This window comes from Eubalaena glacialis, chromosome 10, assembly GCF_028564815.1.
Source record: "Eubalaena glacialis isolate mEubGla1 chromosome 10, mEubGla1.1.hap2.+ XY, whole genome shotgun sequence".
NCBI classification, from domain to species: Eukaryota; Metazoa; Chordata; class Mammalia; order Artiodactyla; family Balaenidae; genus Eubalaena; species Eubalaena glacialis.
Genome location: NC_083725.1, coordinates 122,499,083 through 122,522,100, shown reverse-complemented (window position 1 = coordinate 122,522,100; position 23,018 = coordinate 122,499,083). Strand labels below are relative to the sequence as shown.

The window sequence follows — 23,018 nt, the reverse complement described above, 5'->3', positions numbered from 1 at the left end:
TAGAGCAACAGATACAAAGAGATGATAGGGGACTAAAAGTAACTGTGTGCCTGCGCAGTTGGGGCAAATTATGGACAGCAAGATACAAAAACGGCGAAAACCCCACTGCCACTGCAAAAGCAGTGCCCGGTGCGTGATCCCTGCACACAGCACCACCAGGGGGGCGGGCAGACTACCTAAGCCATCCCTCCAGCCCAACCCACCGATCTGTCCCCATCCTCACCCCGTTTAAGGGACCAGCTCGCCCCCCTCGGGAGCGAACAAGGGCACCTGTTACTTGTTTCCGCTCCCTCTTGCTGTGGCACAAGTCCCAATAACACCTTGCCTGGATTCCTCATCTGGCCTCTCGTCAATTTCTATTGATTAAAGAGTTCAAGAACCTCAGTCGGCAGGACCGACTATATTAGGACAGTAGGACCTAATATAGAAGCTAAAACTACAAAACTGTTAGAAGGAAATAACAGGTGTAAATCTTTGTGACCTTGGATCAGGCAATGGTTTCTTAAATACAATACAAGCAACAACAACAACACCACCACCCCACACAGAGAAATTGCAGTTTGCCAAATTAAAGATGTTTGTGCCTCAAAGGAAACTCTCGAGAAAGTGAAAAGATAACCTAAAGAACAGGAGAGAATTTTGCAATTCATATATCTGACAAGGGACTAGTATTCAGAACATAAAGAACTGTATTAATTCAACAACAGCAAGACCAACAGGCCAATGAGTCAATGGATAAAGGGTTCGAGCAGACATTCTCCAAAGACACGTGAATGGCCGGTGCACACAAGAGATGCTCAGCATCATCAGTGATCAAGGAAGTGCACATAAAACACAACCAAGGGAATAGGTACAATGGTTTTCAAGGTGAAAACAACTGTGCGCGAGGATAAGGAGGGGTTAAAACTCTCCTACAAAGCTGGCAGGAATATGGAGTGATGCAAACCTGCTATGGAAACCAGTCTGGGGGCCCTAAAAGGGTAAACATTGAATTATGATACGAGCCAGTAGTTCCACTCCTAGCTGCATACCAAAGAGAATTAAAAATGTGTGTTTACACAAAAACTTGCACACAAATGTTTCTAAGCATTATTCATGATTGCCAAAAAACTGGAAATCGCCAAATGTCCATAAATTGATGAAGAGATAAACAAAATATGGTATACTCTCACAGTACCACATTAATCAGCCATAAAAAGGACTGTAGTTCTGACACAAGCTACAACGTGGATGAACCTTCAAAACATTATGCTCGGTGAAATAAGACAGAAACAAAAGGCACATAATTTATATGAAATACCCAGAAAAGGGAAATCCATGCAGAGAGAAAGCAGACTGGTGGTTGAAGAAACTCGGTGGGCAGGATTAGGGAAGCCGACCTTCCCCTAAGAGTGGGGGTTGTCGGAACTGGGTAGGGGTGGTGGCTGCAGCGTCACCCCAAGAATGTACTGAAAGCCGCTGACTTGTACACTTTCAGTGGGTAAAATGACAACGTTTGTGTTCTGCAAATTTCAGGTGATTAATAAATTAAATCATATGACTTATAAATAATTAAAGTATACCGAAACAAAGTCGTCATTACGAGAAACACATCACCTGGCAATTATTTCCCTACGTGTCACTGTTACCTCTGCACTGAAGGTCATTTTTGTCTACTTGATCCGCCACCTGATGAAAGGTTGCCCGAGGCTGAGCTACTGCCCCTCGCTTGCCAGGAACAGGGGCACCTGCTATGGGGGGAATGCCCGCGGGGGGAGCATCAGCCCCGATGCCGGCGAGGGCGGCGGGCTCATCAGGGCCTGGAGTGGGCAGCAGTCCACTCGGGCCTGTGGGTCGTGCGTCCCGCTCGCGCCGACCTCACCCCAAACCAGGCGCCAGGGCAGCCCTCTGATGGCCCGCGTGCGCACGTCGGCTTCGGCCGTCTGGACAGCCTGCCGGCTCAGTGTGGGCCCAGCAGGAAAGCAGACAGCATGAGCTATCGCTACAGGGAGGGTTGAACAGGAGGACTGAGGCACACAGGGCACCTGCTCAAGGGGGACCCAGAGGAGGCAGGTGCAGCAGCTGCCCCTCTGAGGGGCCCAGGGTGGGGGCAGAATTGGCCAGAACCTGGAAACTGGAGGAGGCCCAGGGCTAGAGACCAGACTGCCGGGTGTTGGGGCCACTGGGGGCAGGCGGAGGCTGGTCTGGGAGCCTTGACCCAACGGGCCCCACCAGGGAGAAGGCCTTGCTCCTAACAGGACAGGACAGGCCTGGCCATCAGCTCCCACGGCCTCCTGCTCGCAGGTGAGGACCCAGGCGACAAGGAGAACACCCTGCCCCGTGGTCTGAAGAGAGCAGAGTCCCGTCCACGGAGCTGAGCTGACCCTGCCCCTGAGAAGCGGGCACCGGCCCGACAGCCCAGGAGCCGTCCTGCCAACACCCCAGCTCCACCCGGGAGCACCCCAAGTCCTGTGAGAAGGGGGGGCGGGAGGGAGGAAGGAATGACGGGGCTGCGCAAATATGCAAGCCCTGGGCTCCCAGCTGCCGCCAGACGCCCTGGACCCCGGGGTCTCCCACCACAGCTGCCTCCTCAGGTCACGCGGGGCCCAGTGTCCCCGCTCCCGGGAGCCCTTGGGAGAACATGGGAGGCTCCTTTGGGGCAGGCCACCCAGGCTGCTGGGTGCTGACCTGCAGCCAGGAAGGACCCAAACCAGCCTGGAGCAGGGACTCAGGGCCAGGAAGGCCAGTGCATTTCCGAGGGGAGGGCGGTGCAGTGAGGGGTGGGCTGTGGGCCAGGGCTCGCTCTGGGGGCTGGGGTGTGGAGGCTGAGTGAGGGTCTGGGAGGGGCCCTGCGTGGGGACAGCGGGGCTGCAGCAGGCTTGGGCCTGAGACTCCCAGGCTGGGGAAGGGTCCCGGGGCCCGACCATGCCCCTAAGTAGGGAGGTGGGGTGGCTGAGACAGGGCCTGGCTCGGGTGTGAAGGGAAGCAGAATTCATTACTCCAAATGTGCCTCTTTGCCATATTGATTATTTTAAGCTGGTTATTTTTAAGCAATAGGACACCTGGGAGGAGCTCTGAAACTGAGTAGAAGTCAGCCTTTTGAAAGACATTTACATGTACAAGGGACACCTCCATGTAAGTGTGTCTCCTCTTGTATGGGGATGAGGGGGACGACCACATTTCTAGAAACTCTTGTGGATGGAGAAGCTCTGCAGGAAACCTTACCCTTACTTGTGTGCTTTTCCTTGTCACCTCCCAGAGGGGCCTCTCTTCCCCACCCCCAGCACCTTCTGTCTTTAGCTGGAGGTGGCCTTTAAGGTGGTGGCTTCAGCATTTCGGGGAGTCACTCAGTTTTCCTGGGTCTCTTCCATGTATACAGGAGGTATACGTGTTATTAAACTTTTATTTGTTTTTCTCCTGTTAAACTGTCTTTTTATTACAGTGGGGTCTCAACCAAGAACCTGGGAGGGTGGAAGGAAAGTCTTCTGCCCCTTCCAGCCTCTGGGACAGGAAGCTCCCTCCAAGCCCTCAGCCTTCCTCCCACTCACGCTGGTGTAACCTGACACTCAGTGGTTCTCATCCCGTCTCCTAGGACCAGCCCATTCTCAATTCACCAACTTCCAGGAAAAGGAAACTTCAGTGAAATCGAAACTACTGGGGAAAGGGAGGGCCCCTGAGAGCGTCCAGGCACCGGGAGCACAGCTGCCTCATCCCCACCATGAACCGCACATCCCAACCCTTCTTCAACGGTGCCCACAGCGGGGTCTTCCCAAGCTATGGGATGCTCAAGGAGGAGCACGAGGTGGCCGTGCTGGGGGCTCCCCAGAGCCAGGCCCCCGTGACCACCTCGGTGATCAACATCCGCAGCGAGACCTCGGTGCCTGACCACATCGTGTGGTCCCTGTTCAACACGATCTTCATGAACTGGTGCTGCCTGGGCTTCGTGGCATTCGCCTACTCCGTGAAGGTGGGTGGGCGCCTGGGGTGTTCTCCAAGGAAGTGTGTGTGAGCCTGGAGAGGCCCCCCTGCCTGGCCGGCACGTGGGGTGTGGAGAGCCCTTGTGTGTATTGTTCTGTGTGTGTGTGTGTGTGTGTGTGTGTGGCTTGGGGGATCATTCCCAATGAGAGTTCACGGCGAAGCTGCAGGGGCGCACATGGGGATGGGGGGCTATGTCTCCACCACCCCAGGAAGTTCTCCTTCCTAGCCTTGTGAGAGAAGCTACATTCTTCACACTTCGGATTCAGACCTCGAGTCTGGTCCAGAAAAGAAAAAGGTACTGAAGGGACACTGACCCCTGGTGGGGTGAGGGGCCAGCAAAGGGGCCAGAGCAGAGGGAGGGTGAGCCCTGGGGCCTCCGGGAGAGGCTGAGAGTCTGTGAGGAAGCAGATCGAGGCCCCAGAAGGGGAGGGGGGCCCACCGGGCACTGTCCTGCTTGGGCTCCAGGGAACGGGCAGGGGTGGGTCCCCATCTGGGTGAATGGGCCCTGGGGGAGCAGCAGGGGAGGGCCTGAGTCACAGCACCTGGCTGTCACCTGGCCCAGCTCCAGGTCCCCCTCACCGTCTCTTCTCCCCCAGTCTAGGGACCGGAAGATGGTGGGCGATGTCGTTGGGGCCCAGAGCTATGCCTCCACCGCCAAGTGCCTGAACATCTGGGCCCTGGTCCTGGGCATCTTTCTGACTATTGGATTGATCGTTCTTCTGGTGTTCGTTTACCTGAAAGCCTACCAGATGGCTTTACAGATGCAGAATAATAGAGGTTACTAGCCGCTGGACATGGAGGCAACCCAGTTCCTCCACCGTCCACGGCTGGCCCTGCACCTGGGGCTGTGGGCCTGCCCCCTCCCCCTACCCCTTTATACAGCAGTTTATGGAGACAGAGCTGTCGACAGCTGAATTCAATAAAGTGCACTCATCTGTGAAGGTGCTGTGATGTCCCCTGGGAGGGGACACTGCTGTGAGTCCCCGGTGGCCTCGGGGAAGCACAGAGCGCTCAGCTGTGGGCTGACAGCAGAAGCCCAGAGCAGAGCTGGTGACCCCGCCCCGGTCGACAGAAACCCCAAAAGGAAAGACCACTCCCTCCCTCACAAACGTGGCTGCCCTGCTGGGTGGCAGCGTCTCACAGACACTGGGGACCCTGGGGCATTGGGTGTGAGCCTGGGCTGCACACGGGGAGGTGGGGACCCGCCTCAGCCCAACACAGGGAGAGACACCCCAGGCAGGTATTCCTGTCTCTGAGCCCCAGAGGGAGAGGGCGCGGGGGACGCACCCTGCCGGCTGACCCACCGCGCCCTGCACAGTATCCCAGGCGTGCTGTGCATCACCCAGGAGAGGCTGGAGGAGTCCAGGCAGCCAGAGGCTGGTGCTGGGGCAGTGACCCCTTCTCCACAGGCCCCTTGGGGATCCAGGCTCTTCTGGGCTCCCTCACTGGGCTGAGGTCCAGTCCTGTCCGGCTCTCATTGAATTTCACAGCACTCTTCCCAGTGGATTTCCTTCCATCCTGGCACCTAGGACTATAGACACCAAACCCTCCCAAGGCCCTACCTCAGGAGCTATGTAGGTTGGGGTCCTGCCTGGAGGACGGTGACTCAGACGAGTTTGCCCGCTCTCTCTTGGGTCCCACATGTGAGCTCGGGAGGCTCGGCCCCAGGGAAGCTGGGTCCCGGAGGAGGGGAGGCTGGCGGACCTGCCTCTCTGAGTCCAGGAAGGACACTCTCCCAGGCAGGGGGTGGGGGGACAGATGTGTGACCCCAAGCCCCCACACCCCCGACCCCGGCTGGCTGACTAGGCGCGTCCCACATTCCCCTGTCGGGCGGATAGCGGTCACGAAGGGTGGTGGCACTGAGTGTAACCCCGTCAATCTTCACGGATTTGGGGTGAGGGTCCTGCTAGGTGGGAGACCAGCTGGTGCAGGCAGCCAAGATCCCGTGGTCTGGAGCTTCCGAAAATTCACAGGAGGCCCGAGGCATCAAGCAGGGGAACTGAGGGTCCTTCGAAGGTCCTGGGCATGGACTGCTGGGTCACGAGCGGCTTAGTCCTCGGAGCCACCCCAGCTCTGGTTCCGATGTGGGCGGCCACAGTGTCCTGGGTCACCTGTGGGTGGGCGGTGCTGGTTGGGGTGGGTGACCTGGGCTGGGCGGAGAGCGTTCAGGGAGCTGAGAGGATGCAGAGCTGGGAGGACACAGTGGGAAGACACAGAACCAGGGCTCGAACCCGTGTCCCCCGCATTGGCAGGCGGATTCTTAACCACTGCGCCACCAGGGAAGCCCTGTGTTCTCCCTTTTCACGTTTTAATCTACTGCTGCATTTTATCCTCCATTTTTAACCGTGGTTTTAGCTTGCTGTGGTGCAATAATTTCCCCTACAGACACCTGGGCAGCACTGGGCCGGGACGCGGGGGCTTACTCCCGGCTCAGGGCGGTGGGTCCGGTCTGGGCTTCACCCCAGGGCTGGAGCTTCTTCCTGCAGCCAGCGCGCAGCGTGCAAACACATTTCAAGACACTGCTAGCTTCGCATTTGTTGATGTTGATTTTCCATTGGCCCAAAAATGTCCCCCAGTCAGGCCCAGAGTCAGGGGGAGCCACGGCCAGGCGCGGGCTGTGGCCGAGGCCATCGCTCACCAGCTCACCCCAGCTCCCGGGGACTCTCGCCTTTTGCCCCAGGGCCCTGCCATCTCGGCGTCTGGAAATTGCTGCGTGAATGCCACCTCGCCATGTAGACCCTGTGGAGTCTTCTTTCCGCAGAGCAGGTCCATTCTTGGCGCCACACTCCTATCGGGGACCAGGCCAGTCTGGGACCACAGTGTGCGTGGTGAGGGTCCGGCTCCCAGGTTCATCTGCCTCTGGCCAGCGTGTTCCTGCAGGTGTGTCCTCGGGCCGCTGGGTGGGCCTGAGCACCCACGGGGGTCCTGCCAGACAAACCCCCTGCTTTCCGAGGAGGCTCTCTGCCGACATCATGGGCCTCCTACCTGGGGAGCCTCCTGGTCTACTTGATGGGGCCAAGACCACCCTTTCAAGACCACTCTGTCCCTCATGTAGACACAAGTTTTTATCATGGAAGTGTGGTGGGGAATCAGTCAAAAATAAAATTGTGCGGGGGGCAGAGAACGGTCTTCTAAAGACAAAGAGTTCTGTAATGCGACTTTTTAGACTTCAACGTATGGGTTGGTTAGAGCAGTTTTTTCCTTTTTCCCACCTGTCACCACTGACTGGTGCACAGATCAACTGATCCTAAGTCCACAGAAAACCACACGATGAGAAGAATTTCTGCCACGTCTCCAGGTAGGAAAGCAGCAGAGGCCCGTGGGGCAACGTACGAGGAGGGGCGGAGTTCAGGGAGCAGCTCGGGCCAGACTTGGCCCTGACTGGGGCTGGGGCAGGACAGGCTGGGGGTCCTTCAAGCCTCAGACAGGACCGAGAGGGCCCCCTCACCCGCCGGAAAGGCCCAAGGGACAGCGTGGGAGAGACCCAGACGCCATGGCAACCTCTGCTCTCATCCCGAGGCCCGTGACAGAGAATCAGGGGCAGCGCTCAGGGGACAGGGGTCCACACCAGCATGTCAGGTCGGGCTGAATTCCGTGCCGAAAGGGCCTGTGCTCTGGTTCTGGTGCACGCTGGCCCAGATCAGAGGTGAGGGAGACGAGGGCCAGCATTGGAACTAATCCAACCTTGAAGGGATGGCGGTGCTTCAGCCATCCTCCCGATGGGATCTGAACCCAGTTTGAAGGACCCCACGAGGGACTGAACAGCCGTGCCTGGAAGAAGGGGGCGTTCGGCTTCTGTCGCTTCCTGACACTCCCCCGCTCAGGTCGAGTTCAGGGCGTCCTGCCTACGTTTTCACAGGTGTGGAAGGCGACTCAGACAGCCAAACTTGGGGGTATTTCCTGATCCGTGTGGGCCTTGTTATGAAGCTGGCCCTGGCATCCCCTCGTCCTCTGCCTCTGCTGAGCTGACGTTTAATCGAATGAACTCACGCTTCTCTCCTGGGCTCCCAGGGCCGGTGGCCGAGCGCTCTCTTGGTCCCGGGTGGAGGGGGAGACCTCAGGCTGGTGTTAGGGAACAGGGAGCAGCCCCAGGTGTCCCAGCTCCCCTGGGCGCTGGCTGATGAGTGGGGAGCAGAGCCGTCCGGAGGTGGACACACGAGGCGAGTCCAGCAGTGAGTTCCTGCTGGCCTGCCGTCACCTGTCTTCCCAGGCTCACCCACATTTTGGAAAGTTAGCTGATAGGTAAGAACACTTCATTGCGTGCCCTAATAAGGTTACAGTTGTACATTTTATGTCATGGATACTTTACCACAATAAATTTTTAAGTTGATTCTGACAGCTTATGGTGGTTTATTCATTGACTTCGCGGGGGCAGACTTTCAGAGTTCCCTACTTTGCCATTTTACCTGCATGATTTAATCTTAGCGACAGCTGTGTTTCACAACTGGCACAAACATTCCTTGACCCTCAGAATCAGCCCCTGCAGCTTGGTGGGAGCTGGCTCCAGCGCAGCCCGTGGCAGGACGTCTGCCACGGAAGGTGCGTCTTGCTTGGAGACCAACATGTTAAGACCTCTGTGCTCCCCCTGCAGCCCCAGCTGTGAGCAGAGGGGCAGGCCTTGGGAAGCACTGTTTGACCTGGAACGTTCCACGTCCATGCCGGAACGCATTGCTGCTGGGTCCACCCAAACCTCTGTCGTGGTGGGTCTGACACAACGCTCTTATGTTCGGCAGATCTGCCACGAGGTCCCCGGGCGGCCGTGCCCATCTTTAAACACAAGATAGGAAAGACCGCCTTCCCCAGATCACTCTCCACACCCCCAGCCCCGGGCCCGGCTGACGTACGTCCGGCACAGCAGCTGCACTTGGACCCCCACGGCTTGGCCTGCCGCGGCCCAGAGTCCCCGCCAGGCCCCTCTGGGTCTGGGGCCGGACAGGTGAACGAAATGGAGGTTTGGTGCGGGTGGCACCCCTGCACCCTTTAGGCTTTGAGGTGGCTCTCCCAGGATGGGATATCGGTTTTGATTTTCCTCGCTGCTGGGCTGGGCGCTGGGGAGCAAGTCCAGAGTCCCCACCAGCCAGCCCCACGACCGTGGCTCTTAGGCAGAAGACACTGACCCCGTGTGAGGACATGCCGAACACCACTCCCTTCCATTCCCGTTCCACCCCTGGGCAGGTAATGCCTGCTGGGCGGGGCCGGGCACCCATTGCCCAGTGGCCGCACTGAGAGCTGGACTTGGGCCAGGCCTCCATGTGCCCTCACACATTTAACAACACTCTGCCATTTCGTCATCTGTCATTCTTTTGTCATTTTGTCATTCTTTACCCTCATTTTATTGTTTTTACACTTTTTAGCTGGCATTTATCGTCACTGATACATGCAAATTTTAGCTGTTCAGTTTTGAAAGCTGGATGCACCCATGTAGCTCACACACTTACCATGATGTAGAACATTCCAGAGCTGCAGCCAGCTCCTATCAATGTGCGAGGGTTGGCCTTTCAAGTACCAGGAATTTGTCTTCCGGTTGTGAGGAACTACACAGAAAATGATGGGGTAGGGAATTCCAGAAGCCCATCCCGCCACAAGAGCAGGGAAAAAACTTGCAAAAGTTATCAGAAGCAACATTTTCAGACTCTGGAAAGTAGTAAAAAGCTTGCAGAAATCAGAGGGGTGCTTAATCAAGAAGAAAATAGTGGAAGTTCAGTACAGAGCTTTGTGGCATTTTAAATACCTTGGTTCCATCCCTCACGTCCAAGCCCAGCGGCAGCCTTGCAGACAGCAGCCTGTAATCTTTCTCAAATGCTCCCGAAAGTCTGAAGAGGAGGGAGCGCTTCTTAACTCATTCTGTGAGGTCAGCATCATCCAGACACCAAAGTCAGACAGAGACACTACAAGCAAAGAAAAGCACGGACGATTATCCCGTGTGAATATAGATGAAGAATCCTCAGTAAATTCTAGCAAACTGAATCCAGCAGCATATTATACACCATGACTGTTACCGGCTGGGGCCAAAACCGAACTCAGGTTGGGCTGCTCATCATTCCAAAGTCAACGTTCAAGAGACAAGTGTTGGTGGGGAAAGAAAGATGCTTTATTCAGGAAGCCAGCAACCTGGGGAGATGTCGGACTAGTGTCCCCCCAAACCATCTCCGAGTTGCTGATCGGGGGCAAGGGTTTTAAAGTTAAGCTCCAGGGCGTGCGGGTGGGGCCTTTGTGCTGCTCAGCAGAGTTGGCTCCGACAGGCGTCCTGACACTGGTCGTGCGGTGGTCTGGTCAGCATCATCTTGATTATTTTAAGTGAAGTTAATCTTCAGCTCCAGGGTCGGTTTGCTCCCATTTTCCTGAGGCCAGTTCTTGGAATTGTGCCAGATGGAGCAGCTTACATCATGCCTACAGTCTGGTCATCATTCAGTCAGCTTTTTCCCTCTGGTGGCAGTTTTTGATTCTGCAAAACAACTAAGCAATGTGCATCAGACACTGTTATCTATGTCCTTCAGGTGGAACTAAAGATACTGTGACTGATATATGGCTGATTCACTGTTTAAATTACCAGTTCTCCTGACCCAACTGCTATTTTTGTCACTACATATTAACATCTTTTCAATCATTAATTCTTGAACCAGGCTTTTGTGACGCGGGGGGGTGGGGGCCCTAGGAGACTAAAGCCTTTTTTTTTTACAAACAAGAAACAGGGGACATGGAGGAGCCTTTGTACCTGGGAGGGCCCCGCAGGGTCCTGCTGGGTTTCATGACCAAGAGTGATTTATCCCAGAAATGCAAGCATAGTTTAAGAATAAAAGTCAATTAATTAAGTCAAAGTAATTAATACACGGTATTAATAGAATGAAGAAAAAACATCATGTGATTATCACAATTGCTGCAGACAAAGCATCTGACAAAAATCCAACAACATTTCATCATAAAAGCATTCAAAAAAAACACTGCCTCAGCCTGATAAAGGACGTCTATGGAAAAGGGACAGCTCACATCATACTTAAAGGTGAAAGACTGAAAGCTTCCCCCTGAGATCAGGAACAAGATGAAGCTGTCTGCTTGAATCCAGCATCATGCTGAAGGTTCTAACGAAGGCAATGAGACAGAAAATGAAAGGGGGGGTGGTGGGATCCAGACTGGAAAGGAAGTGCCTTGGAAATGTCTCTATATGCAGATGACATGACTTTGTGTTTATAAAATCTCATGGAAACCACACACACACACAAACTATTAAAGAGATTACCAAAGTTTCAGGTGACAAAATCAACGTACAAAAATCACTAGCAATGATCAACCCAATAGTATAATTAAGAAAACAATTCCGTTTATAATAGTACTTTAGGGTTCGATCCCTGGTCGGGGAAGATCCCACATGCTGCGGAGAAACTAAGCCCGTGCGCCACAGCTACTGAGTCTGCACTCCAGAGCCCGCGAGCCACAACTACTGAGCCCGCGTGCCACAACTACTGAAGCCCGTGCGCCTAGAGCCCGTGCTCCACGACAAGAGAAGCCACCGCAATGAGAAGCCCGCGTACCGCAACAAAACGGTAGCCCCCGCTCGCCGCAACTAGAGGAAACCCACACACAGCAACGAAGACCCAACACAACCAAAAATAAATAAATAAAAATAAAATAAAATAAAATTTCAAAAGAGGATAATAGTATTTGAAAAATACTTAGTAAGAAGTTTAACCAAGCAGGTGCAAGACTTGTATGCCGAAAACTACAAGCATTGCTGAAAGGAATTAAAGAAACCTAAATAAATGAAAAGACATCTGTGCTCACAGACCTGAACTCTCAGGCAATACTTCACAAACTGACCTTCAGTTTCAATACAACCACTATCAAAACTCCCCCAGTTTTTTTTTGTTTGTTTTATTTTTGTTTTTTTCCAGAAATGGACAGGCTGATCCTAAAATCCATATGGAATCATCGGGCCAAAACAATCTTAAAAAAGAATAACAAAGTTAGGGGCTCACGCGTCCTGATTTCAAAACTTACAACAAAGCTGCCGTCATCAAGGCATTGTGTTCCTGGCATAAGACAGACACGTGGATAGTGGAACGGAAGCTAGAGTCCAGTAATAAACCTGTGCCTCAGTGGCCAAGTGACACAACAAGGGTGCCAAGACCTTTCACAAATGGTGCAGAGACAACTGGATGTCCACGTGGAAAGGGAGGAAGTCGGACCCTTACCTTACAGATTATACAAAAATTAACTCAAAACGACAGGCAGGGACCTGGGACCCTTTGCTGCAGGGCTTACACCTGGACGAAGCCCTCCTAGAGCAACAGATACAAAGAGATGATAGGGGACTAAAAGTAACTGTGTGCCTGCGCAGTTGGGGCAAATTATGGACAGCAAGATACAAAAACGGCGAAAACCCCACTGCCACTGCAAAAGCAGTGCCCGGTGCGTGATCCCTGCACACAGCACCACCAGGGGGGCGGGCAGACTACCTAAGCCATCCCTCCAGCCCAACCCACCGATCTGTCCCCATCCTCACCCCGTTTAAGGGACCAGCTCGCCCCCCTCGGGAGCGAACAAGGGCACCTGTTACTTGTTTCCGCTCCCTCTTGCTGTGGCACAAGTCCCAATAACACCTTGCCTGGATTCCTCATCTGGCCTCTCGTCAATTTCTATTGATTAAAGAGTTCAAGAACCTCAGTCGGCAGGACCGACTATATTAGGACAGTAGGACCTAATATAGAAGCTAAAACTACAAAACTGTTAGAAGGAAATAACAGGTGTAAATCTTTGTGACCTTGGATCAGGCAATGGTTTCTTAAATACAATACAAGCAACAACAACAACACCACCACCCCACACAGAGAAATTGCAGTTTGCCAAATTAAAGATGTTTGTGCCTCAAAGGAAACTCTCGAGAAAGTGAAAAGATAACCTAAAGAACAGGAGAGAATTTTGCAATTCATATATCTGACAAGGGACTAGTATTCAGAACATAAAGAACTGTATTAATTCAACAACAGCAAGACCAACAGGCCAATGAGTCAATGGATAAAGGGTTCGAGCAGACATTCTCCAAAGACACGTGAATGGCCGGTGCACACAAGAGATGCTCAGCATCATCAGTGATCAAGGAAGTGCACATAAAACACAACCAAGGGAATAGGTACAATGGTTTTCAAGGTGAAAACAACTGTGCGCGAGGATAAGGAGGGGTTAAAACTCTCCTACAAAGCTGGCAGGAATATGGAGTGATGCAAACCTGCTATGGAAACCAGTCTGGGGGCCCTAAAAGGGTAAACATTGAATTATGATACGAGCCAGTAGTTCCACTCCTAGCTGCATACCAAAGAGAATTAAAAATGTGTGTTTACACAAAAACTTGCACACAAATGTTTCTAAGCATTATTCATGATTGCCAAAAAACTGGAAATCGCCAAATGTCCATAAATTGATGAAGAGATAAACAAAATATGGTATACTCTCACAGTACCACATTAATCAGCCATAAAAAGGACTGTAGTTCTGACACAAGCTACAACGTGGATGAACCTTCAAAACATTATGCTCGGTGAAATAAGACAGAAACAAAAGGCACATAATTTATATGAAATACCCAGAAAAGGGAAATCCATGCAGAGAGAAAGCAGACTGGTGGTTGAAGAAACTCGGTGGGCAGGATTAGGGAAGCCGACCTTCCCCTAAGAGTGGGGGTTGTCGGAACTGGGTAGGGGTGGTGGCTGCAGCGTCACCCCAAGAATGTACTGAAAGCCGCTGACTTGTACACTTTCAGTGGGTAAAATGACAACGTTTGTGTTCTGCAAATTTCAGGTGATTAATAAATTAAATCATATGACTTATAAATAATTAAAGTATACCGAAACAAAGTCGTCATTACGAGAAACACATCACCTGGCAATTATTTCCCTACGTGTCACTGTTACCTCTGCACTGAAGGTCATTTTTGTCTACTTGATCCGCCACCTGATGAAAGGTTGCCCGAGGCTGAGCTACTGCCCCTCGCTTGCCAGGAACAGGGGCACCTGCTATGGGGGGAATGCCCGCGGGGGGAGCATCAGCCCCGATGCCGGCGAGGGCGGCGGGCTCATCAGGGCCTGGAGTGGGCAGCAGTCCACTCGGGCCTGTGGGTCGTGCGTCCCGCTCGCGCCGACCTCACCCCAAACCAGGCGCCAGGGCAGCCCTCTGATGGCCCGCGTGCGCACGTCGGCTTCGGCCGTCTGGACAGCCTGCCGGCTCAGTGTGGGCCCAGCAGGAAAGCAGACAGCATGAGCTATCGCTACAGGGAGGGTTGAACAGGAGGACTGAGGCACACAGGGCACCTGCTCAAGGGGGACCCAGAGGAGGCAGGTGCAGCAGCTGCCCCTCTGAGGGGCCCAGGGTGGGGGCAGAATTGGCCAGAACCTGGAAACTGCAGGAGGCCCAGGGCTAGAGACCAGACTGCCGGGTGTTGGGGCCACTGGGGGCAGGCGGAGGCTGGTCTGGGAGCCTTGACCCAACGGGCCCCACCAGGGAGAAGGCCTTGCTCCTAACAGGACAGGACAGGCCTGGCCATCAGCTCCCACGGCCTCCTGCTCGCAGGTGAGGACCCAGGCGACAAGGAGAACACCCTGCCCCGTGGTCTGAAGAGAGCAGAGTCCCGTCCACGGAGCTGAGCTGACCCTGCCCCTGAGAAGCGGGCACCGGCCCGACAGCCCAGGAGCCGTCCTGCCAACACCCCAGCTCCACCCGGGAGCACCCCAAGTCCTGTGAGAAGGGGGGGCGGGAGGGAGGAAGGAATGACGGGGCTGCGCAAATATGCAAGCCCTGGGCTCCCAGCTGCCGCCAGACGCCCTGGACCCCGGGGTCTCCCACCACAGCTGCCTCCTCAGGTCACGCGGGGCCCAGTGTCCCCGCTCCCGGGAGCCCTTGGGAGAACATGGGAGGCTCCTTTGGGGCAGGCCACCCAGGCTGCTGGGTGCTGACCTGCAGCCAGGAAGGACCCAAACCAGCCTGGAGCAGGGACTCAGGGCCAGGAAGGCCAGTGCATTTCCGAGGGGAGGGCGGTGCAGTGAGGGGTGGGCTGTGGGCCAGGGCTCGCTCTGGGGGCTGGGGTGTGGAGGCTGAGTGAGGGTCTGGGAGGGGCCCTGCGTGGGGACAGCGGGGCTGCAGCAGGCTTGGGCCTGAGACTCCCAGGCTGGGGAAGGGTCCCGGGGCCCAACCACACCCCTATATAGGGAGGTGGGGTGGCTGAGACAGGGCCTGAAGCCCCCTCCAGGCCCTCTTCCCACCCACACCTGGTGTAACTTGTCTCGCAGAATTTTGTCCCACTTCCTTGGACCACCCCATCTCCAATTCGCAAAAGGCCAGGAAAAGGAAACAGAGAAATCGAAACTACTGAGAAAGGGAGGGCCCCTGAGTGTGTCGCTGCATCTGGCCCACAGCTGCTCCGTCTCTGCCTCAGGAAACATACTTGTCAATCCTTGTCCTCTGCCATCAGCACTTGGCTCCCCCAGCGCCAGAGATGATCAAGGAGGAGCACGAGGTGGCCGTGCTGGGGGCTCCCCAGAGCCAGGCCCCCGTGACCACCTCGGTGATCAACATCCCCAGGGAGACCTCGGTGCCTGACCACATCGTGTGGTCCCTGTTCAACACGATCTTCATGAACTGGTGCTGCCTGGGCTTCGTGGCATTCGCCTACTCCGTGAAGGTGGGTGGGCGCCTGGGGTGTTCTCCAAGGAAGTGTGTGTGAGCCTGGAGAGGCCCCCCTGCCTGGCCGGCACGTGGGGTGTGGAGAGCCCTTGTGTGTATTGTTCTGTGTGTGTGTGTTTGTGTGTGTGTGTGTGTGGCTTGGGGGATCATTCCCAATGAGAGTTCACGGCGAAGCTGCAGGGGCGCACATGGGGATGGGGGGCTATGTCTCCACCACCCCAGGAAGTTCTCCTTCCTAGCCTTGTGAGAGGAGCTACATCCTTCACACTTCGGATTCAGACCTCGAGTCTGGTCCAGAAAAGAAAAAGGTACTGAAGGGACATTGACCCCTGGTGGGGTGAGTGGCCAGCAAAGGGGCCAGAGCAGAGGGAGGGTGAGCCCTGGGGCCTCCGGGAGAGGCTGAGAGTCTGTGAGGAAGCAGATCGAGGCCCCAGAAGGGGAGGGGGGCCCACCGGGCACTGTCCTGCTTGGGCTCCAGGGAACGGGCAGGGGTGGGTCCCCATCTGGGTGAATGGGCCCTGGGGGACGAGCAGGGGAGGGCCTGAGTCACAGCACCTGGCTGTCACCTGGCCCAGCTCCAGGTCCCCCTCACCGTCTCTTCTCCCCCAGTCTAGGGACCGGAAGATGGTGGGCGATGTCGTTGGGGCCCAGAGCTATGCCTCCACCGCCAAGTGCCTGAACATCTGGGCCCTGGTCCTGGGCATCTTTCTGACTATTGGATTGATCGTTCTTCTGGTGTTTGTTTACCTGACCGCCTACCAGATGGCTTTACAGATGCAGAATAATAGAGGTTACTAGCCGCTGGACACGGAGGCAACCCAGTTCCTCCACCGTCCACGGCCGGCCCTGCACCTGGGGCTGTGGGCCTGCCCCCTCCTTCCCCCCACCCCTTTATACAGCAGTTTATGGAGACAGAGCTGTCGACAGCTGAATTCAATAAAGTGCACTCATCTGTGAAGGTGCTGTGATGTCCCCTGGGAGGGGACACTGCTGTGAGTCCCCGGTGGCCTCGGGGAAGCACAGAGCGCTCAGCTGTGGGCTGACAGCAGAAGCCCAGAGCAGAGCTGGTGACCCCGCCCCGGTCGACAGAAACCCCAAAAGGAAAGACCACTCCCTCCCTCGCAAACGTGGTTGCCCTGCTGGGTGGCAGCGTCTCACAGACACTGGGGACCCTGGGGCATTGGGTGTGAGCCTGGGCTGCACACGGGGAGGTGGGGACCCGCCTCAGCCCAACACAGGGAGAGACACCCCAGGCAGGTATTCCTGTCTCTGAGCCCCAGAGGGAGAGGGCGCGGGGGACACACCCTGCCGGCTGACCCACCGCGCCCTGCACAGTATCCCAGGCGTGCTGTGCATCACCCAGGAGAGGCTGGAGGAGTCCAGGCAGCCAGAGGCTGGTGCTGGGGCAGTGACCCCTTCTCCACAGGCCCCTTGGGGATCCAGGCTCTTCTGGGCTCCCTCACTGGGCTGAGGTCCAGTCCTGTCCGGCTCTCATTGAATTTCACAGCACTCTTCCCAGTGGATTTCCTTCCGTCCTGGCACCTAGGACTATAGACACCAAACCCTCCCAAGGCCCTACCTCAGGAGCTATGTAGGTTGGGGTCCTGCCTGGAGGACGGTGACTCAGACGAGGTTGCCCGCTCTCTCTTGGGTCCCACATGTGAGCTCGGGAGGCTCGGCCCCAGGGAAGCTGGGTCCCGGAGGAGGGGAGGCTGGCGGACCTGCCTCTCTGAGTCCAGGAAGGACACTCTCCCAGGCAGGGGGTGGGGGGACAGATGTGTGACCCCAAGCCCCCACACCCCCGACCCCGGCTGGCTGACTAGGCGCGTCCCACATTCCCCTGTCGGGCGGACAGCGGTCACGAAGGGTGGTGGCACTGAGTGTAACCCCGTCAATCTTCACGGATTTGGGGTGAGGGTCCTGCTAGGTGGGAGACCAGCTGGTGCAGGCAGCCAAGATCCCGTGGTCTGGAGCTTCCGAAAATTCACAGGAGGCCCGAGGCATCAAGCAGGGGAACTGAGGGTCCTTCGAAGGTCCTGGGCATGGACTGCTGGGTCACGAGCGGCTTAGTCCTCGGAGCCACCCCAGCTCTGGTTCCGATGTGGGCGGCCACAGTGTCCTGGGTCACCTGTGGGTGGGCGGTGCTGGTTGGGGTGGGTGACCTGGGCTGGGCGGAGAGCGTTCAGGGAGCTGAGAGGATGCAGAGCTGGGAGGACACAGACCTGGGAGGGTCTGATCTGGGAGGACAAAGACCGGGGGAACCAGAGCTGGGAGGACACAGTGGGAAGACACAGAACTGGGACGTCAGAGCCCTGGGCAGGGCCGCACAGGTGGGCCGGCAGCAAGGGTGAGAGGCGTTTCTGGTCCTTTCTCCCAGTAGCCCTCAGGAGAGAAGTGTCTGTTATCGCTTTGCCTGGAGTCTGGCCTGGAGGAAGTCTGACCTTAGGATTCCTGAAGATGCCCTGCCCGGGTTTGGTCCTGAGGGAGTGAGGGCAGAGCAGGACAGATGTGCTCCTGGTGGGGACGAACATCTCTCCTGGCCTCGCCCCTGGCTCCCTTCCTGAGCACTGCTGGTCAGGGAAGCTTCCGCCTGCCCAGCCCACCCAGCAGGGGTCTGAGTCGCTGGGCAGCGCCCCCTGCCTGACTCCAGGGCTTTACTGGCTGCTGGCCCCTCCTCACCTTGGAGTCAGTCCTTCCCAATCCAGAGGGGCAGGTCTGCCAGCCTCCCCTCCTCCAGGACTTCCTTGGGGCTGTCCCCTCCCTGCTCACGTGTGACAGACGCCTGGGGAGAGGGGCTCCCTCATGGCCACCCTGGGACCCCGGCCCCTCGGCCATCTCCTGGAGTCAGGGGACTGCAGCTGGGGACGATAAAGGGGCGCGGGTGCGGGTCAGGAGGGGATCCACAGCTGGGCTCGGGTGTCAGGGGACGAAGGGGAGGCTAGGGCCACCCCACCTCACGCCGCACCTGCCCAGCTGGTTGTGGGCAGGGTCTGCCCTGGGGCACCCCAAGTGCCCACACATCTGGAGGCCTGACAGAACCAGGGACGGGGGCTGATTTCCAGGGCAGGGCAGGGGTTTCTCCTCCTCCTGGGGGCTGTCTCTGCAGCGGTGGCCCGTGCACTCTTGTAGCCTTCCTGAGCTGACGGGGTCCTACGAACAGCAAAGCGGAGGCACGTGTCAAAGGGTCTGAAAGGGAGCAGGGGAGCCACTGCGGACCTGGAATTTGCACACGTCCTGGCCGTCCTGGCACCACCTGGAACCTGTTGTCTTGACTCCCTGGCAACCTCAGTTTAGCAGCCAATCAGCTGCCGACATGTGACCCAATGCCTGCTAGCACCGATCCCGCTTTGTAAAACAACCCCTGTAACTTCTCTGGAATGTCTTTGTTGTGTTTAGAACCCCCCAGCATTTGTACTTTCCTCGCAGCACGTTTGACTTGCTACTGGAATCTGCGCTTCTCCGATTGCAAATCCTAAAACTCCAAAGAAACTCTTTTCTTATTGGCAGGCTTCCGAGCGTTTTTGTTTGTTTGTTTTGCTTTGCATTTTGTCAACAGGGCCCAGGGTGTTCTGGACCCAGCATGACCCTTCCCCAGAGGAAGCCACCGCCCCAAACCCCTGTCCAATTGCTGCTGCCCCAGCTCGAGGCCACAAACAGGCAAGGCCTGAGGACTTGTCAGGCCTCCCTCAGACCAGCAGAGCAGACGGGACAGGGGGCGGTGGGCTGAGTCTCAGGGGCAGGCTGGGACTCTCAACAGGGCCCCCTCCCCAGGTCAAAACACAGCACCCTCACATACAAATGCTTTATTTTATTCAACTGTGGACAGACGCGTGTATAAACTGCAGTGAAAAGGGGTGACTGCCTCAGGCTGCCGGCAGCTACTAGTAGCCTCCATAATCCTTTATGAGCTGGGAAACTGCTTGAAAAATCATCAGGGAGCCAGTGGCGAAAATAATGATGAAGACGATCATCAGAAGAAGGCCCAGGACCAGGGCCCAGATGTTCAGGCACTTGGAGGTGGAGGCATAGCTCTGGGCCCCAACGACATCGCCCACCATCTTCCGGTCCCTAGACTGGCGGGGAGAAGAGACGGTGAGGGGGACCTGGAGCTGGGCCAGGTGACAGCCAGGTGCTGTGACTCAGGCCCTCCCCTGCTGCTCCCCCAGGGCCCATTCACCCAGATGGGGACCCACCCCTGCCCGTTCCCTGGAGCCCAAGCAGAACAGTGCCCGGTGGGCCCCCCTCCCCTTCTGGGGCCTCGATCTGCTTCCTCACAGACTCTCAGCCTCTCCCGGAGGCCCCAGGGCTCACCCTCCCTCTGCTCTGGCCCCTTTGCTGGCCCCTCACCCCACCAGGGGTCAGTGTCCCTTCAGTACCTTTTTCTTTTCTGGACCAGACTCGAGGTCTGAATCCGAAGTGTGAAGGATGTAGCTCCTCTCACAAGGCTAGGAAGGAGAACTTCCTGGGGTGGTGGAGACATAGCCCCCCATCCCCATGTGCGCCCCTGCAGCTTCGCCGTGAACTCTCATTGGGAATGATCCCCCAAGCCACACACACACACACACACACACACACACAGAACAATACACACAAGGGCTCTCCACACCCCACGTGCCGGCCAGGCAGGGGGGCCTCTCCAGGCTCACACACACTTCCTTGGAGAACACCCCAGGCGCCCACCCACCTTCACGGAGTAGGCGAATGCCACGAAGCCCAGGCAGCACCAGTTCATGAAGATGGTGTTGAACAGGGACCACACGATGTGGTCAGGCACCGAGGTCTCGCTGCGGATGTTGATCACCATGGTGGTCACGGGGGCCTGGCTCTGGGGAGCCCCCAGCACGGCCACCTCTTGCTCCTCCTTGAGCATCTCATAGCTTGGGAGGACCCGGCTGTGGGCACCGTTGAAGAAGGGTTGGGATGTGCGGTTCATGGTGGGGATGAGGCAGCTGTGGTCCAGGTGCCTGGACACTCTCAGGGGCCCTCCCTTTCCCCAGTAGTTTCGATTTCACTGAAGTTTCCTTTTCCTGGAAGTTGGGGAATTGAGGATGGGCTGGTCCTAGGAGGCGGGATGAGAATCACTGAGTGTCAGGTTACACCAGCGTGAGTGGGAGGAAGGCTGAGGGCTTGGAGGGAGCTTCCTGTCCCAGAGGCTGGAAGGGGCAGAAGACTTTCCTTCTACCCTCCCAGGTTCTTGGTTGAGACCCCACTGTAATAAAAAGACAGTTTAACAGGAGAAAAACAAATAAAAGTTTAATAACACGTATACCTCCTGTATACATGGAAGAGACCCAGGAAAACTGAGTGACTCCCCAAAATGCTGAAGCCACCACCTTAAAGGCCACCTCCAGCTAAAGACAGAAGGTGCTGGGGGTGGGGAAGAGAGGCCCCTCTGGGAGGTGACAAGGAAAAGCACACAAATAAGGGTAAGGTCTCCTGCAGAGCTTCTCCATCCACAAGAGTTTCTAGAAATGTGGTCATCCCCCTCATCCCCATACAAGAGGAGACACACTTACATGGAGGTGTCCCTTGTACATGTAAATGTCTTTCAAAAGGCTGACTTCTACTCAGTTTCAGAGCTCCTCCCAGGTGTCCTATTGCTTAAAAATAACCAGCTTAAAATAATCAATATGGCAAAGAGGCACATTTGGAGTAATGAATTCTGCTTCCCTTCACACCCGAGCCAGGCCCTGTCTCAGCCACCCCACCTCCCTACTTAGGGGCATGGTCGGGCCCCGGGACCCTTCCCCAGCCTGGGAGTCTCAGGCCCAAGCCTGCTGCAGCCCCGCTGTCCCCACGCAGGGCCCCTCCCAGACCCTCACTCAGCCTCCACACCCCAGCCCCCAGAGCGAGCCCTGGCCCACAGCCCACCCCTCACTGCACCGCCCTCCCCTCGGAAATGCACTGGCCTTCCTGGCCCTGAGTCCCTGCTCCAGGCTTGGGTCCTTCCTGGCTGCAGGTCAGCACCCAGCAGCCTGGGTGGCCTGCCCCAAAGGAGCCTCCCATGTTCTCCCAAGGGCTCCCGGGAGCGGGGACACTGGGCCCCACGTGACCTGAGGAGGCAGCTGTGGTGGGAGACCCCGGGGTCCAGGGCGTCTGGCGGCAGCTGGGAGCCCAGGGCCTGCATATTTGCGAAGCCCCGTCGTTCCTTCCTCCCTCCTGCCCCCCGCCATGTGACTTACCGACCAAGGAGCTTAAGGGGCAGCATGGAGGGGCCTCGGGAAGGGGCAATGCCTCCACTGCCCAGAGCCTTCCTGAATTACACGCTTTCCTCTTACTGACTCTGTCCACCCCCACGGCAAGATGGTGCCATCGGAGCAGAGAGCGGTGTGTGTCTTGCGGTGAGGCCGGTCCGGTGACTCAGGGGCAATGGCCGCTGTGCTGCTTCCGGGTCACAAGGAAGTAACGCACATAGTAGGCCTGGCCCCTGACCCGCCTCTCCCGCAAGCCCCCTCCATGCCGACGTCCATCTGGCTCCCTCCAGCCCCTCCTGCTCTGCCGTCCCCCACCCAGGGCAGGGTGGCTGCCTTTTCTCCGGGAGCTTCCAAGTCCCCTGTGCCCTCCTCCTTGTCAGGCTGGGGCAATGAACTTGGTGGCCCCCCTCCTGCTGCCCCACCTGGGGGTCCTCCCTGCCAGCTCCCACTCCTCCAACAGCCTCCAGGGTGGCTCTGCTCCATAGCGTCACAGCGGCCACCAGGCCCGGGAACGTGGCGAGTTCCAGCGGAGAAAAGCTGTATGCATAAGTCTCATATCAGACTTTGAAAGCTTGGTGAGAAAAAAAGAATTTTTGTTAAGATATAAAATATTTCATCAATAATATCTTTCATGGGGCTTCCCCGGTGGCACAGTGGTTAAGAATCCGCCTGCCAGTGCAGGGGACACGGGTTTGATCCCTGGTCTGGGAAGATCCCACATGCCGCGGAGCAACTAAGCCCGTGCGCCACAGCTACTGAGCCTGCGCTCTAGAGCCCGCGAGCCACAACTACTGAGCCCGTGAACCACAACTACTGAAGCCTGTGCGTCTAGTCCACGACAAGAGAAGCCACCGCAATGAGAAGCCCGCGCACCGCAACGAAGCGTAGCCCCCGCTCGCCGCAACTAGAGAAAGCCCACGCGCCGCAACGAGGACCCAACGCAGCCAAAAATAAATAAATTTATTTATTTATTTTTAAATAATACCTTTCATTAATTATATGTTGTTATAATATTTTCTATATATCGGTTCAAAGAAAATAGATCCTTAAAATAAATCTCACCTGTTTTTTTTCTTTCTTAACGTGGCTACTGGAATATTTTAAATTGGGTTTGCAGCTCACACTCTACTATGCTTATGCCCTGGTGATCTGTGGGCAAGAGAAAAGAGGGCCTGACCCCTTCTGCTTGCAACGGTA

The 23,018-nt window shown here is 56.3% G+C and overlaps 3 protein-coding genes across 3 annotated transcripts; 2 read left to right on the top strand and 1 right to left on the bottom strand.

Moving 5' to 3' along the window:
• The first annotated feature begins 3,591 nt into the window (after nucleotides 1-3,591).
• On the top strand, nucleotides 3,592-4,898 carry LOC133098963 (interferon-induced transmembrane protein 1-like). The gene is made up of 2 exons (XM_061202404.1): nucleotides 3,592-3,946; nucleotides 4,554-4,898. Exons 1-2 carry the CDS (start codon nucleotides 3,698-3,700, stop codon nucleotides 4,740-4,742), a joined length of 438 nt encoding a protein of 145 aa, XP_061058387.1. The 5' UTR covers nucleotides 3,592-3,697; the 3' UTR covers nucleotides 4,743-4,898.
• Nucleotides 4,899-15,319: 10,421 nt separating this feature from the next.
• On the top strand, nucleotides 15,320-16,585 carry LOC133098962 (interferon-induced transmembrane protein 1-like). The gene is made up of 2 exons (XM_061202403.1): nucleotides 15,320-15,625; nucleotides 16,237-16,585. Exons 1-2 carry the CDS (start codon nucleotides 15,440-15,442, stop codon nucleotides 16,423-16,425), a joined length of 375 nt encoding a protein of 124 aa, XP_061058386.1. The 5' UTR covers nucleotides 15,320-15,439; the 3' UTR covers nucleotides 16,426-16,585.
• A 2,830-nt stretch (nucleotides 16,586-19,415) lies between these two features.
• LOC133100066 (interferon-induced transmembrane protein 3-like) lies at nucleotides 19,416-20,656 on the bottom strand. The gene is made up of 2 exons (XM_061203955.1): nucleotides 20,312-20,656; nucleotides 19,416-19,700 (listed from the first exon to the last, which is right to left on the bottom strand). Exons 1-2 carry the CDS (start codon nucleotides 20,558-20,560, stop codon nucleotides 19,509-19,511), a joined length of 441 nt encoding a protein of 146 aa, XP_061059938.1. The 5' UTR covers nucleotides 20,561-20,656; the 3' UTR covers nucleotides 19,416-19,508.
• Between the last annotated feature and the right edge of the window lie 2,362 nt (nucleotides 20,657-23,018).